Below are 12,684 nucleotides of genomic sequence, written 5' to 3' on the forward strand. Positions count from 1 at the left end.
ATCTAGGACAAAATCTCGAGCCATACTGCTTTCGGTAGGTCGAATTCGCGAGGCTGAAATTCAAAATGATAAGGTTAATGGTGCCTCGAAAGCTCCCGCACGGAAGAAGATCATTTGGGTGAATCTTAAGCCTCGACCAATCACATGCACATATCCAGGTCAAGCTTCAGGAATCGGCGCCGGCCACGGTGGCTGAACGCTTATCTTCTCCGCTTCTCCCGCATCTTATCCTGTGACACCCTGCAACAACCTCTCCCCATTCTCGAATCTTGTCCCTGGCCTGACCCTTGTTATTTGTGCTCTGTCCTCTTTCGAATAGCTTCTCCCCAACTTCACAGTCTGCGAAAGTTATCAGCCCTGCGTTGATTCGCCCTCGGCTTTGGTCCTCATGCGGCAATACCCACGAGACCCATTCCTCGTTTCATCTCTACCCGGCACACGTTGTCTAGTCGAAGCTCCGGGAGGAATTTCTTCTTGGCCTTGAGCTTCCTTATTCGTTCACCTTTATATTGCATACTGCTGCCATGCCCCCACTTTCCTTGCTTGACACTGTCCCTGTGGTGGAGGCGAGTCTGCATTCAGGGATGTTTTTGGCAAACGCGCTCATTACTGTGACACTCGGATTTGATTTGTCTAGATTCGGATGTCTTGCCAAACACCTACTCAAAATGACTTGGCTAGTTTACACACTATCGAGTCGTCTCACAAATCGGGCAGATCGCGCCTTGATGTGCTGAGAATGCGCCATGTTTTTCCCTTCTATAAAGTTTCTATGTCGCCCAGGCTAGCCAGTGTCTTGTTGTTGCAGTGATTGATTGTCTCTCGCTCAACATTATGCAGTTCTTTACCTCTCTTGTTGCGGCCACCTCTGCCCTAGCGGGCACTTCTTTGGCAGCACCAAGGGTCACCCATGACAAGCGTTCGCTTGTTACACGCGGCCAGACGACGTACAATGTCTTCGAGCATGCTGCAACCGGTGCGAAGATAGAGTTCGTTTCGAACTCTGGAATTTGCGAGACTACACCGGGGGTCAAACAGTATTCCGGATATCTGTCTGTTGGCGACAACATGAACATGTGGTTCTGGTACTTTTGCGTTCAACTCATCCACGTGGGCCTTTTACTCATAATTTCAGGTTCTTTGAAGCGCGCCAGAGTCCATCCACTGCACCACTTGCTGCATGGTTTAACGGAGGTCCTGGCTGCAGCTCGATGATTGGACTCTTCCAAGAAAACGGCCCATGCAAATTCAAAGTTGGGACAAGTAACGTGCCGATCAACAACACCTACAGCTTCAACAACTATGCCAACATGCTCTACATCGACCAGCCTATCGGAGTCGGCTTTTCCTACGGAACCAACACGGTCACTTCCACATTGACTGCAGCTCCCTACGTGTGGAAGTTGATCCAAGCATTTTACGCGGCTTTTCCGGACTACAAGAGCCGAGACTTTGGGATATTCACAGAATCCTACGGCGGCCATTATGGCCCAGAGTTCGCTAAATATATCCAAGACCAAAACAAGGCGAAGGCTGGGGAAAACATCAATATCGTAGCCTTGGGTATCAACAACGGCTGGTTCGATTCCTTAATTCAAGAAAAGGCTTATGTCCAATTCTCGTATAACAACACATACAAGCCTCTAATCTCCAAGGCCCAATACGATACGTACATGGGCCGGTATACAGACAACTGCCTTCCCGAGCTCCAGCAGTGCGCAACTACGGGAACGAATGCTGCTTGCCAGCAAGCAGACAATGCTTGTTACCGCACAATTGAGGTTCCCCTCATTTCGGCAGCTGATTTCGATGTATATGACATCCGAGCGCCTACCAACGACCCTGAGCCGCCTGCAAACTATGCGACGTATTTGACAAACACAACTGTCACCAAAGTAATCGGTGCACAGAGTAAGTACCAAGAGTGTCCGAATGCACCGTACAACAAGTTTGCATCCACTGGTGATGGTATGTACTTCTCCTATTACCCTTAATATTAATGAGTGCTGAATGGTAATAGGCCCGCGCTCCTTCATGACGCAACTGAGTGACGTCGTCTCATCTGGCGTTACAACGCTCATTTGGGCAGGTGATGCTGAGTAAGCATCTATAACACCTGCATACTGTCTTTCATCTGTACTAACTTCTATATAGCTGGATATGCAACTGGTTCGGCGTCTACGATGTCGCGAATGCCATTAAATACACCGGCCAATCCGCTTTCGCTTCAAAAGCACTAGCGCCGTACAAAGTGAAGGGAAAGGAAGGAGGGTCTTTCAAAACACAGGGTAACTTGTCATTTTTAAGGGTTTACGGCGCCGGCCATGAAGTTCCGTACTACCGTAAGTTGGCCAGTATTCAATGGAAGCTGAATGTTCTTACTAATGTTTTTTAATGGCAGAGCCCGAATTGTCCCTACAAGTATTTATACAGACCATGAAGAAAGGAGCTATTGTATCGACTTGATAAAGTGGCCCATGGGGTCTCATGTCATGGGATAGATAGCAACACTAATGAGATATAAATATACCCTGTAGAACAAGCGCGGGGAGCACAATTTGGAAAAATCAGACAGATCTGTCACGAATACAGATATTAGTCTAGATTCTTGATGACGAAAATATTTGTTCTTTGCTTCTTCGCTTCCTCCCATCGCCTCGGCTGGCCTGGCGATACTTTCCTTCTTCGTCCGTTTAAGAATGTGAGTTTGGAAACCCCGCACATGAGCAGAAATGAGTCATTCTTGGCATGCATCCACATCACGGCTTCTGGTAACAAACCCTGGACGTGTAAACGTCAAACCATGAACTGACCTTAACTGCATGAGAATGTCGGATCCTACGTTGTGTTCACACCACTACAAATCCTCACTTTGAGTAAGTGAAAGAGATTCGTTGCTCCCAACTTCGTCAGTCAGCGAAAGGTTAGCTAAATAGATTGATTCACATTGGTCTCCCCGATGTACTACTCACAATTAAAATAGGAAACGGTAACTGCTCAGGGCCCCAAGAAAGCAGCTCTAGAATTCGTTGACGTCAAAACCCCAACTTAGTGTTCGTTCACGACAATGCCAGAGGCCGGCCCCTCCCCTCCCCTCCCAACCAACCCAACACCAGAACAGGAATCAACTCTGTCGTATCCAGGACCAAAGACACCCATCGATCACGTGGAGTCTGTCCCTTCTGGCCCTGATCCACCCGCCCCAGGATCTCAATACTCCACAATTCAATGGATCCTCATTACCCTCGCCGTCTACTCTTCTGCCCTGTTCTACGGTCTTGATACCACCATTGTTGCGGTAGTACAAGGTCCGGTTGTAGAGCGCTTTGGTGATGTAGAGAAGCTGGGGTGGTTGGGGATTGGGTTTCCGTTGGGTAGCATTGCTACAATTGCAGCTTGGTAAGTGCGTGCTCATGAGTCCTTCAGAGGAGGGAGGGGAGGGGAAAGGTGCGAATTTAGGGGAAGGTTTAGCTGATAGTCAATCGGGGATAGGAGCAAGGGGTACGGGATTTTTGATACGAAATGGTAAGAGTAAGCGATCTTAACGTCTTAGAAAAGGACTGAGTAGTATGTAGGATGTATATTGGAAGTCTGGTCAATTTTGCCGCTGGCAGTGCTCTTTGTGGCGGTGCTTCGGTACACTGCCCATAGCTTCACATCATCAATTTGTTCGAAAGGGCTGATCTTGTCACAGAACATGAATGGTCTCATAGTAGGTCGGGTCTGGGCAGGGGCGGGAGGCGCCGGGATGTATCTTGGGTAACTCCTCCGCTCACTCATCCTCATTTTAGCCCAACGCCGAGACTAACGTGACCTGACAAGCCAACTCAACATCTGGACGCAGAACACGACTCTCAAAAGACGCTCCCTCTATATCAGCGGTGGAGGGATTGTATGGGGCGTTGGCTGCATCCTCGGCCCCATCGTCGGCGGCGCGTTCGCCGATAGTTCTGCGACCTGGAGATGGGTATGGAATCTTAACCCCTACCTAACCGGGAACTCAAAATCGCTAAGGAAACCAGGCCTTCTACATCAACCTCCTACTCTTTGGCTTCTTCTCCCCAGTCTACTTCTTCGTCCTTCACCCGCACAACCCCCGCCCGAACTCGTCTCTATCCCAACGCCTCCAAGAACTCGATTTCCTCGGCATTCTCCTAAACGCTGGCACGTACACCACCTTCGTAATCGGCTTCACCATCGGCGGAACCGCCTGGCCATGGAACGACCCCCGCACCATCTCCACCATCGTCCTATTCGGTATCTTACTTCTCTTCTTCACCCTCCAACAATCCTTCACCATCCTCACAACCCCTCAAAACCGGATCTTCCCAATGCGGTTCCTGAGGAGTCGGACGTTTATCCTACTGTATATCGCACAATCATGCGTACAGACTGCGCTCGCAATCCCGATATACTATATTCCCCTCATCTTCCAATTCTCACGCTCGGAATCCACGATCACTTCATCCCTACGGCTCCTGCCACTCGTCATCGTAAATATTGTGACGGTTTTTTTGAACGGAGCGCTGTTGCCGAAGTTTGATTATTATATGCCCTGGTATCTCGTGTCAGGGGGTTTCAACTCCATCGGCGGAGCATTGTTCTTCGCTACTCTTTCCCTATCAACCTCGACGGCCAGAATCTACGGATATAGTATTTTACTAGCTCTCGGAACGGGATTTGCGCAACAAGCAGCATACACAGTCGCTTCAGCCAAAGCGGGGGATTGTGTCGCTGACGCTATCGGATTTATTAACAACGCGCAAATCGGTTCCGTAGTTGTCGCTCTTACACTTACTTCCCTTGTCTTCCAGAACGTCGGGTTCAGGAACGTCAAGCAAGCACTGCAAGGAACTGAATTTCGGGATCAGGATATTAGGGCGGCGTTGGGGGGAGCAAAAAGCAAGGTTTTTGAAGATGCCGCGTTGAGTCCCGCAGTTAGAGTGGATGTAGAGAGGGCTATTGTGGAGGCGATTAGATGGAGCTTTTTGCTTGTGTTGATTGCGGGGGTGGTGGGATTAGGTGCGGGGATGGGAATGAGGAGGGAGAGGCTGTTTGGGAATTCGGATACGGTTAACGAGAAGGAGACGAAGGAGGGGAGAAGTGAGGAAGGGAATGCGTGAGAATTAGTGCGCAGTAACAGACCAAGTTTGGGTTGGTTAACTTGATATGAGAAAAGGGACTGATTATATCATCTCGTCTCCCTAGGCCTCTAAGATCGCACAATCCGATCCGTTGAGTGGGATTCAGTACTATTCAGTAGGCTCCAAGACCATTACAAAATCATGGAGTACGCCTGCTCTTCTCTATACACATTTCGGACTGTTCCTTTCTTTCTACGTTATCGTCATCCCAACCTCTCCCTGCGCAACGTCACCGTAGCAAAAATATGCCATAGCCAACACTTCATCATTCACCAGATATTCCCCTTCACATTCGGGCCGGGCGGGGCATAATACCCACCATACCCCTTCCAATAGCGGCCATCTGAGAACCATACCTTGGTAGTCTCTAATGAGGCCTAATATCCGGGGGGTGTGTTGGAATATCTGCATCATCCGAGTAGCCAAGTCAGGAAAGAAGCGATAGTAGACATCACTCAACCGTAGCGCAGCGAAGTATACCGAAGGTGCTGAGATAGATCGACACGGAAAAGAGGAGAAGAATAATGATAATAGGAGTATCTAGGCTCAACAACACCACTGAATGAGAGTCGTCAAAGAAAACACCCTCTTAGTCCTTCGACGGCGGTCTTTTTTTCCCGACAGTATTCCTATACCAATTCACTAAAACCCGAAGCTTACTTGACTTACTATTTCGTATCACATACCTGCTTTGATTCATGAAGTCCGTCATATCCCAGAAGGTCCTTTGAATGGGAGGCTATCGATCGGGTCGTTGCTTTCCCCCAGTGTGTCTTTTCCTTTCGTTTAGTATCAATTCTAGAGCAAAAAGTAAGTGCTCTCTCTCGTACAGGTACTGAACCCAAGGTAGTGTCCAACTTTTACCTATCATAACCCAGTCTTTAGGGGCGTAGTTGGTGTATTGGTGCTCTAGGTAATGCTTCCGATAGCTCGAACAGAGATCATCTCAGATCCCGTTAATAAAGGTATCCGAGACCGTACTGCTTCATCCCAATGATTCTGGGGGTATGATAGAAACCAACTGGGTAGGGAATCAGGACTAGAAGACATCCTTTTCATTACCTCAAATCTAGCAATGTATGTAGAGAATCCTTCGTCCTCAGCAATATCCCACAGTGGCCGTTAACATGCCGTAGATTGGGCTGCAGGTTTCGGATTGGCCGTATGTATCCCCAACCCGGATCCAATACCGTAATTTGCTTCTACCGCTTCTTCTTTGCAGCCTCATCCATGCACAATCCGACATCTCCCATCTGGAAACCCATGTGCTCCCAACCAACACTATCCCAAACCTACGGTCCCCCCTCTCAATCAAGAACTTCAAAATACACCCCCCAATGCCCCTTACACTGTGGATTAAATCCCCTCCCACACCTAGTACACCTACTCCCACATCCCATATATTCCCCCACCTCCATTACATACCTACATCCACCACACAGAACAGCCTTCACATCTCTTTGCTCCTTACCCCAAACTTTAGGATCATGGCTTTCCAATTCGTTATGGCAGGAGATGCACGCGTAGAATTTATTGCAGCAGGCGTGTTTGATGGCGATAATATCGAGGGAAGTGTTGTAGTGTTTACATTGCGTCAGCGGGGTTATGGAGTGGCCGTATATTAGGGTCTTATCTGGGATTGGGAATGGGGATGGAGATGGAGCCATTGTTTTTTGGATAGGAAGGTCGATGCTGAAGTGGTTTTGAAGTTTAGAGATGGTGAGGGAAATGAAGCTAGGACGAAATCGGGATGGTTTGACAACTTCATCCCTCCAGCATTGCTGCGGAAAGAAGCTCAACATTATCTACACCAGATTAAATGGCTATGTCACTCTACGTAAGCGCTACGACATATATACACATACATACGCTGTCTATGTAACTGCGTTTCTCATCTTACCAAACGCGTCACATTTCACGCTTACGCACCCACCCCAAGATTTGAGAAAATATCAAATACCTGCAGTCTAACCCAAGAATCCCGAATTGGCATCACGGTAAGACCAAGTTGGGAAGCAAACACTCCTTACCTGTGATCTTACCTATACCGTACAAAAGAGATGCACTTAATTGTCTGGCGCTCACGATTGCAAGCATCCATACTTACATACCTACCGCCAGAGAAAAATGGTTCCGAAACAAAAGCCCGATTAAGGAAGCCAAGGTAGTAAAACATGCAAAGAAATTCACCTTTGCCCTACCCATCCTCTCTGTTACCATTCTCCCCCATTTTTGCCACGTAAAGAGTCCGAGAGGGTGTTGAGGGCTTGTCTGGATTAAAGCGTAGTCAAACCGAGCCATGGAATGTCGAGCCAAAGTAATCGAGATGGGAAATGCCGATCTGGAAGAGCTGTGTCTGCATGGTGAAGCCGTAAATCGCATGCTTACCCTGCTTACCATGTCGAATGGGAGACAGGAAACAAACCTCCGGAAACATTTTGTCGTTTTAGAATGAAGCGTTGTCGTTCGACCGCTTACCCTTGTAGACGAAAGGGAAAGAGCTGTGAGGGCAGAAAGGAAGTACCGTTTGACAAACCAATGCGAGAATGTACGAGTGCAAGTCGGGGAAGCTCAATACTGCCTGCGCCGTTGTCGTGAGTCGTCGTAGCCTTCCCCTTCGTATCCGCGCTTGCGTGAGCCATGGCTGTCGTCGCGTCCGCCATACCCACCTTCACGGTCTCGGTCTCGGTAGCTTCCGCGATCCTTACCAAGTGGCTCCAGGTTCGCGCCGCTGGATCCACGGTCGCCGTATCCGCGTCTGTCGTCTCCATATCCACGGCGACCACCGCCACCTTCACCGAAACCACCGCCAAATCCTCCTCGACCTCCACGCGGGCCGGCTGGAGCTCCTTCGGGTGCACCGAATCCGTTGGACTGGTATCCGATGCCGCTTCTGCCTCCGCCATACCCACTTCCACCTCGAGGGCCGCCGTACCCGCCGCGGAACCCTCGATCCCCGCCAAAGCCTCGATCTCCTCCAAAACCACCACGGCCACCTCGGAAGCCGCCCCCGAATCCACCGCGACCACCGAAGCCGCCTGGACCAGCCGGGGGTCCGAAGTTTCCAGGACCGGCGGGACGGGCTGGCGGACCCCTTGTGAGGCCACGTCCACCGAGTCCACCGCCAAAGCGACGTGGTCGCCACCCTGAGACAGTGCGACCGCGTTCCACGTCTACGACGAGGCGTCGATCCCTAATTTTAATACCATCTGTATCTTTGTAGGCCGCTACACAATTAGAGCGAAAGGCGCTCATGTCAGTCTCACTGCAGATTCATATACAGGAAAGAAGAGGGTGGGGGAAGTTACCTTTCATGTCTTGGTCGCGTTCATAAACGATGAAGGCATATCCACGTTTGCGCTTCTTGGGCGGCGCGCTTTGCGGAGCGGTGACGTCTTCAACAATTCGTATCTGTAAGTTGTCAGCTTTTCTATCCTGGTCGTAAGGGATTGTGATTCTGTACCCGTTCAATGGGACCAAAGCGCCCAAACTCCTTCTCGAGATCGTTTTGGGTTGTGCCATATGCCAATCGCGCGACGAACAATGTCTTGTACGCATCGCCTTGTGCCTTTGGGTCTTCCTTCGGATTATCTACTCACCAGTCAGCTTCACAAGACGGATAAAGACAGGGGGTGGGGGGGTTTATAGTGTGCACATACAATGCTTAGATGCCTCAGTGACAAGTTTCTCCTGCTTCTCCTTCTTCTCTTGCTTCTTGCGATCGCGAATCTGGAGCCAGCTATCCGTCGGGATATAATGGTCCTGATCTTTGTACTCCTTAAGCGCTTGCATGTACTGTCCAAGCCCCGATATCTTAGGCGTGTGTCGATCTGCAGGAGCATGGTCCATGGGCGCCACCCATCGCAGCGGTGGGCGCGGCGCGAAGAGCGCAAGGAGCGCTGGTGGTAGCTTGTCCGTCATCGTAGATTAAGGGGCAGAAATGAAAACCAGGATAAAGGAGGGTGAAGAAGACGACAGAAAAATGTCTGTCGAAATGGATGGGGGAGTTGTGATGAAGAAAGTAAAGGTATTGAGATTGACGTCGAGGGAAGATGAGAAGGAGTCGGGATTGGGGGTAGGCTTGGCGCGTTTGCCTTGCGTTCGCTTATGTCACGAATAAGTCACGTGATGTAGGTGAAATCGCGAAAAGTTCGGGAGTGAGCATGCTGCACTGAGTACTCCTCCACAGCAAACGACGCCAATATGCCTCTGTCTGCAATCAGAACGGTGGCAAAGCCCCAGGTAAACCTTAATTGATCTCCTAGCCTTGTACTAGATTTGACTTCCTCCAGAACGGCGTCGGTGCTTTCATTCTGCAATGTAAACGCCTCGACTTCCACTACTGCGACTGGGCCGGCTCCTCACGGGGCATGAAGAAATTCATCAAAACCAACCTCGCCATCTTCGCTAAACGCAATCCGCAAATCGAAATTACCGTTTCACCGCGTCCGAATAAGCACCCCGTCATAATAGGCCACTATATCAACGGTCGCCAGAAGGCCATTTGCGTGAGAAATATGACAAATAATGAGGTGAAGCAGAAGGCGGATTTGCTAAGACATGCGAGTGGAGAGAAGCTGCAGCGATTGAATAAGCCAGTAATGAGTTTGAATGAGAGTGTGAGAGGCATTTGGAGTCCATTCCACGGAACGAAGATACAGATATAGCAGGGATTGACAAAGATGGATTGGGTGAGGATGAGAGGTGTGAAATAAAGAATAGAGAGAGTACTATGCTCTGCTACGATGTTAGGCCTCTCGGCCACGGCTTGGTGGATTACACTGGCATTGAAGGCGCATTGGGACGGGTATGTACAGCAAATGTACAATTATTGTATGATTCAGTGGCAGTTCTCCAAGCACATGGATGATATTCATTTGTTTCTTCTTTCGTCTATCAAGTGGGTTTTTGAGCCAGGTAATGTTAGTCTTGATATCGCTTGCCCTGCAGCTTCTCATCCACATTTCCCCAATGTCAACCCCTTAGAGTCGAGCGTCGCTGCCATGGATTCATGCAGACTTTGCGTTGATGATGTCGACGAATGCGGGCTTCAAGCTAGCACCACCGACCAAGAATCCGTCGATGTCGGCCTGCTTCGCCAGCTCACCGCAGTTCTTCTCGGTAACACTGCCTCCGTATAGGATTCGGGTGTTCTCGGCCGCCTCGGAAGAGACTTCTTTCTTCATCCATTCACGGATGGCAGCGTGGACTTCTTGTGCTTGCTCGGTGGTAGCGACCTTGCCGGTGCCAATGGCCCTGGAGCTAGATTAGAAAGGTGGCGTGAGACGGAATCGTAGAAGAATACCAGATGGGTTCATAGGCGACGACGATCTTGGACCAGTCCTTGACCTTTTCGGCGACGGCCTTGAGCTGTGTAGTTACAACCTCGATGGTCTTGCCAGCCTCGCGTTGCTGGACAACCGTCAGCTCCCAATCACTCTATCAGATGTGGCGTCTATTCTTACCTCCAAGCTCTCACCACAGCACAGAATGACACCCAATCCGCCGTCGATGGCCGCCTTGGTCTTGCTCGCGACGAACTACCCCCGGGATCCTGTCAGCAATTGCTTTTGTCCACTTTTGTCCAAATGTGTAACCCACCTGATCATCTTCCTGAAGGATGACTCTCCTCTCCGAATGTCCCAAGATCGTCCAAGTGATTCCACTCTCCTTCAGCTGATCAACTGAGATCTCACCAGTGAAAGCGCCATTCGGCTTATCGAAGACGTTCTGGGCAGCGACCTCAAGGCCTTTGCGGAGGTGTTCGCGGGTAAGGAGGAGGTAGAGGGATGGTGGGGCGATGACAACCTCTGTTGCCCACAATTAGAACAACAGCTCCCTAAAATTATGTATTAATATTGAGAAGCCTTACCGACGTTAGGGTCAAGCTTGGCTTGGTTGATGTTGTGGACAATATCGCGAATGGTCTTGATATTGCCATTCCTTCAGTTATGTCAGTCAAGAGCGTGGCACACGCCTGCAACTCACAGCTCGACTCTGCACATACATCTTGAAATTTCCTCCGACGAAGAATTGGCGACCCATCTTGAAGAATTGTCAATTAATGTCAATTGAAAGTAGTGTTTGATTAAAAGTGTGAAATTTGATGTGGTGTTGAAGGAGGTGGAAGTCGATGTGGTGCGATGCGTTGTTGAGCTCCCACAAAAAGTTTGGCGGGGGAGGGGCTCTTTGATGATCTCGGGCTGTGAGGTTTCGGCGAGCTTCGGAATTGCTTTTTCTTAGGACCGTGGGAGAAAGGAAAAGCAAACGCTACGCAGGAATTTGGTCTATCAGAGCGAATATGCGTTTCGATGGCCTTGTGATGCGTCTTTTATTCCATAAAGCTCTCAGAATTTCCGCAGTCAGCCCCGAAAAGGTACTCCTCCCTCTATACTAGAAGCCCCAAAGCTCCAAAGCTACGTCATATTTAGTCAATGTTTCAATAATGGGGAGATAGTGTACTTCCGAAGCTCAGTCATTTGAGCCATTTCGTCCTGTATTATTAGAAGATAGGCAAGAATTGCTTGATTAGGTCACGTGCCACGATGAGCCCCATCAAGATCCTAACTCCAACATCCACCACGCCACGGCCTTTCCCTATTATTTATCAACCCAAACAGACCTGGCTCGGGCAAGTTCTGTTAGGCAAGCAATTACCACACTTGACATAGTGTAGTGTTTAATGAAGCCTTGCAATGTCCCGTTTTCTGCCTTTTCGGTCCTTCCATACAATTTTCATTCCAAACCAATGTTACAAACGCATCACTACACCATACGGCCTAGCCTCGCCTGCAATTATGTCTAAAATGGGGGTTAGATCTTGTCATTGAGTTTGCACTATGTTTTGGCTTCCAAACCCTCTTTATTCACATCAAATTATGTCACATCCTTCTGCGCTTCATATATAGTTCGACATCCAGTTCCAACATCGAGCGCAGCCTCCAAACTCTCCTTCATACCGCTACATAAAATCGACAAACATTCAACCAGACCATTATTTCGCAGAATTATGTAATACTTTGTTCAATTAAACACCAGACTTTTGTTTGTGGAAGTTCGGCTTTCTTTCAGTCGCCTCCAAACTTTGACCCTTCTTTGTCTTGTATGCCCAATTTCTCTAGTCTCATGGTATCTTTTGGTATCTACCCTCAGTCCGATAATGTAGACCGCAGGATTGTCTCTTTACAGATCCGCATCGAATTATTATAATTAACTGACATGTGGCCCTTACCAAGAAACCACTCCAGAAAAACAAAGATGGGCAGCAAGAGGACAATAGAAGAGACTCAAAAGGTGAGCCCATTCTAGAATAAGTACCGTTCTGGCAAGTTGGAGTCGACGTTCACGTCTTTGGAAAGTTGAGAAAATTGAAGCGTATTTGCACGCGGCAGATGCCAAAAAGATATAAATAAAATTCATTGCCAATCCCCGCGGAGAAGCTCTACAGCGAAAATTCTGGAAAGTCATTAAGCAAAACAAGCTCAAAATCCAGCCAGACTAATCCGTGTACTGAAGACCGCATTTTTTGGATGCTTGAGCA

At 49.0% G+C, this 12,684-nt stretch overlaps 8 protein-coding genes across 8 annotated transcripts; 3 read left to right on the forward strand and 5 right to left on the reverse strand.

The window, feature by feature from the left end:
* Positions 1–834: 834 nt before the first annotated feature.
* On the forward strand, positions 835–2,466 carry BDR25DRAFT_289854 (carboxypeptidase S1; the record flags this gene model as incomplete). The annotated part of the gene is made up of 5 exons (XM_033688479.1): positions 835–1,085; positions 1,136–1,968; positions 2,021–2,099; positions 2,155–2,342; positions 2,402–2,466. 5 exons carry the CDS (start codon positions 835–837, stop codon positions 2,464–2,466), a joined length of 1,416 nt encoding a protein of 471 aa, XP_033545732.1.
* A 514-nt stretch (positions 2,467–2,980) lies between these two features.
* BDR25DRAFT_289858 (MFS general substrate transporter) lies at positions 2,981–5,271 on the forward strand. The gene is made up of 6 exons (XM_033688480.1): positions 2,981–3,399; positions 3,493–3,525; positions 3,576–3,636; positions 3,695–3,759; positions 3,823–3,967; positions 4,023–5,271. The coding sequence occupies exons 1-6, from the start codon at positions 3,068–3,070 to the stop codon at positions 5,121–5,123; spliced, it is 1,737 nt and encodes a 578-aa protein (XP_033545733.1). The 5' UTR covers positions 2,981–3,067; the 3' UTR covers positions 5,124–5,271.
* Positions 5,272–6,451: 1,180 nt separating this feature from the next.
* On the reverse strand, positions 6,452–6,811 carry BDR25DRAFT_372755 (CHY zinc finger family protein; the record flags this gene model as incomplete). Its single annotated transcript, XM_033697246.1, has 1 exon — positions 6,452–6,811. The coding sequence occupies one exon, from the start codon at positions 6,809–6,811 to the stop codon at positions 6,452–6,454; it is 360 nt and encodes a 119-aa protein (XP_033545734.1).
* A 370-nt stretch (positions 6,812–7,181) lies between these two features.
* On the reverse strand, positions 7,182–7,629 carry BDR25DRAFT_53891 (uncharacterized protein). The gene has a single exon (XM_033698716.1). The coding sequence runs from the start codon at positions 7,542–7,544 to the stop codon at positions 7,248–7,250; it is 297 nt and encodes a 98-aa protein (XP_033545735.1). The 5' UTR covers positions 7,545–7,629; the 3' UTR covers positions 7,182–7,247.
* Positions 7,630–9,205, reverse strand: BDR25DRAFT_53890 (RNA-binding domain-containing protein). Its single transcript, XM_033698715.1, has 4 exons — positions 8,804–9,205; positions 8,608–8,735; positions 8,453–8,555; positions 7,630–8,371 (listed from the first exon to the last, which is right to left on the reverse strand). Exons 1-4 carry the CDS (start codon positions 9,063–9,065, stop codon positions 7,716–7,718), a joined length of 1,149 nt encoding a protein of 382 aa, XP_033545736.1. The 5' UTR covers positions 9,066–9,205; the 3' UTR covers positions 7,630–7,715.
* Positions 9,206–9,315: 110 nt separating this feature from the next.
* Positions 9,316–10,003, forward strand: BDR25DRAFT_53903 (uncharacterized protein). Its single transcript, XM_033698717.1, has 2 exons — positions 9,316–9,386; positions 9,437–10,003. Exons 1-2 carry the CDS (start codon positions 9,348–9,350, stop codon positions 9,809–9,811), a joined length of 414 nt encoding a protein of 137 aa, XP_033545737.1. The 5' UTR covers positions 9,316–9,347; the 3' UTR covers positions 9,812–10,003.
* Positions 10,001–11,429, reverse strand: BDR25DRAFT_335250 (Triosephosphate isomerase). The gene is made up of 6 exons (XM_033692993.1): positions 11,152–11,429; positions 11,017–11,087; positions 10,746–10,954; positions 10,610–10,684; positions 10,450–10,556; positions 10,001–10,400 (listed from the first exon to the last, which is right to left on the reverse strand). The coding sequence occupies exons 1-6, from the start codon at positions 11,187–11,189 to the stop codon at positions 10,154–10,156; spliced, it is 747 nt and encodes a 248-aa protein (XP_033545738.1). The 5' UTR covers positions 11,190–11,429; the 3' UTR covers positions 10,001–10,153.
* A 317-nt stretch (positions 11,430–11,746) lies between these two features.
* Positions 11,747–12,563, reverse strand: BDR25DRAFT_394676 (uncharacterized protein; the record flags this gene model as incomplete). Its single annotated transcript, XM_033698326.1, has 5 exons — positions 11,747–12,105; positions 12,185–12,261; positions 12,291–12,324; positions 12,363–12,429; positions 12,485–12,563. The coding sequence occupies 5 exons, from the start codon at positions 12,561–12,563 to the stop codon at positions 12,021–12,023; spliced, it is 342 nt and encodes a 113-aa protein (XP_033545739.1). The 3' UTR covers positions 11,747–12,020.
* Positions 12,564–12,684: the final 121 nt, after the last annotated feature.

This window comes from Lindgomyces ingoldianus, assembly GCF_010093535.1.
Source record: "Lindgomyces ingoldianus strain ATCC 200398 unplaced genomic scaffold BDR25scaffold_23, whole genome shotgun sequence".
NCBI classification, from domain to species: Eukaryota; Fungi; Ascomycota; class Dothideomycetes; order Pleosporales; family Lindgomycetaceae; genus Lindgomyces; species Lindgomyces ingoldianus.

Bases quoted from the DNA above. Each gene is read 5' to 3' on its own strand.
- BDR25DRAFT_289858 (XM_033688480.1), top strand. From the start codon at position 3,068: ATGCCAGAGGCCGGCCCCTCCCCTCCCCTCCCAACCAACCCAACACCA. The intron at 3,760-3,822 runs GTAACTCCTCCG...TGACCTGACAAG, and splicing joins GGCGCCGGGATGTATCTTGG to CCAACTCAACATCTGGACGC. The intron at 3,968-4,022 runs GTATGGAATCTT...TAAGGAAACCAG, and splicing joins GTTCTGCGACCTGGAGATGG to GCCTTCTACATCAACCTCCT.
- BDR25DRAFT_53903 (XM_033698717.1), top strand. From the start codon at position 9,348: ATGCCTCTGTCTGCAATCAGAACGGTGGCAAAGCCCCAG. The intron at 9,387-9,436 runs GTAAACCTTAAT...GACTTCCTCCAG, and splicing joins GAACGGTGGCAAAGCCCCAG to AACGGCGTCGGTGCTTTCAT.
- BDR25DRAFT_53890 (XM_033698715.1), bottom strand. From the start codon at position 9,065: ATGACGGACAAGCTACCACCAGCGCTCCTTGCGCTCTTCGCGCCGCGC. The intron at 8,736-8,803 runs GTATGTGCACAC...ACTGGTGAGTAG, and splicing joins CACTGAGGCATCTAAGCATT to ATAATCCGAAGGAAGACCCA. The intron at 8,372-8,452 runs GTAACTTCCCCC...CTAATTGTGTAG, and splicing joins ACGCGACCAAGACATGAAAG to CGGCCTACAAAGATACAGAT.
- BDR25DRAFT_53891 (XM_033698716.1), bottom strand. From the start codon at position 7,544: ATGGTAAGCAGGGTAAGCATGCGATTTACGGCTTCACCATGCAGACAC.
- BDR25DRAFT_335250 (XM_033692993.1), bottom strand. From the start codon at position 11,189: ATGGGTCGCCAATTCTTCGTCGGAGGAAATTTCAAGAT. The intron at 10,955-11,016 runs GTAAGGCTTCTC...TGTGGGCAACAG, and splicing joins CAAGCTTGACCCTAACGTCG to AGGTTGTCATCGCCCCACCA. The intron at 10,685-10,745 runs GTGGGTTACACA...TCCCGGGGGTAG, and splicing joins TCCTTCAGGAAGATGATCAG to TTCGTCGCGAGCAAGACCAA.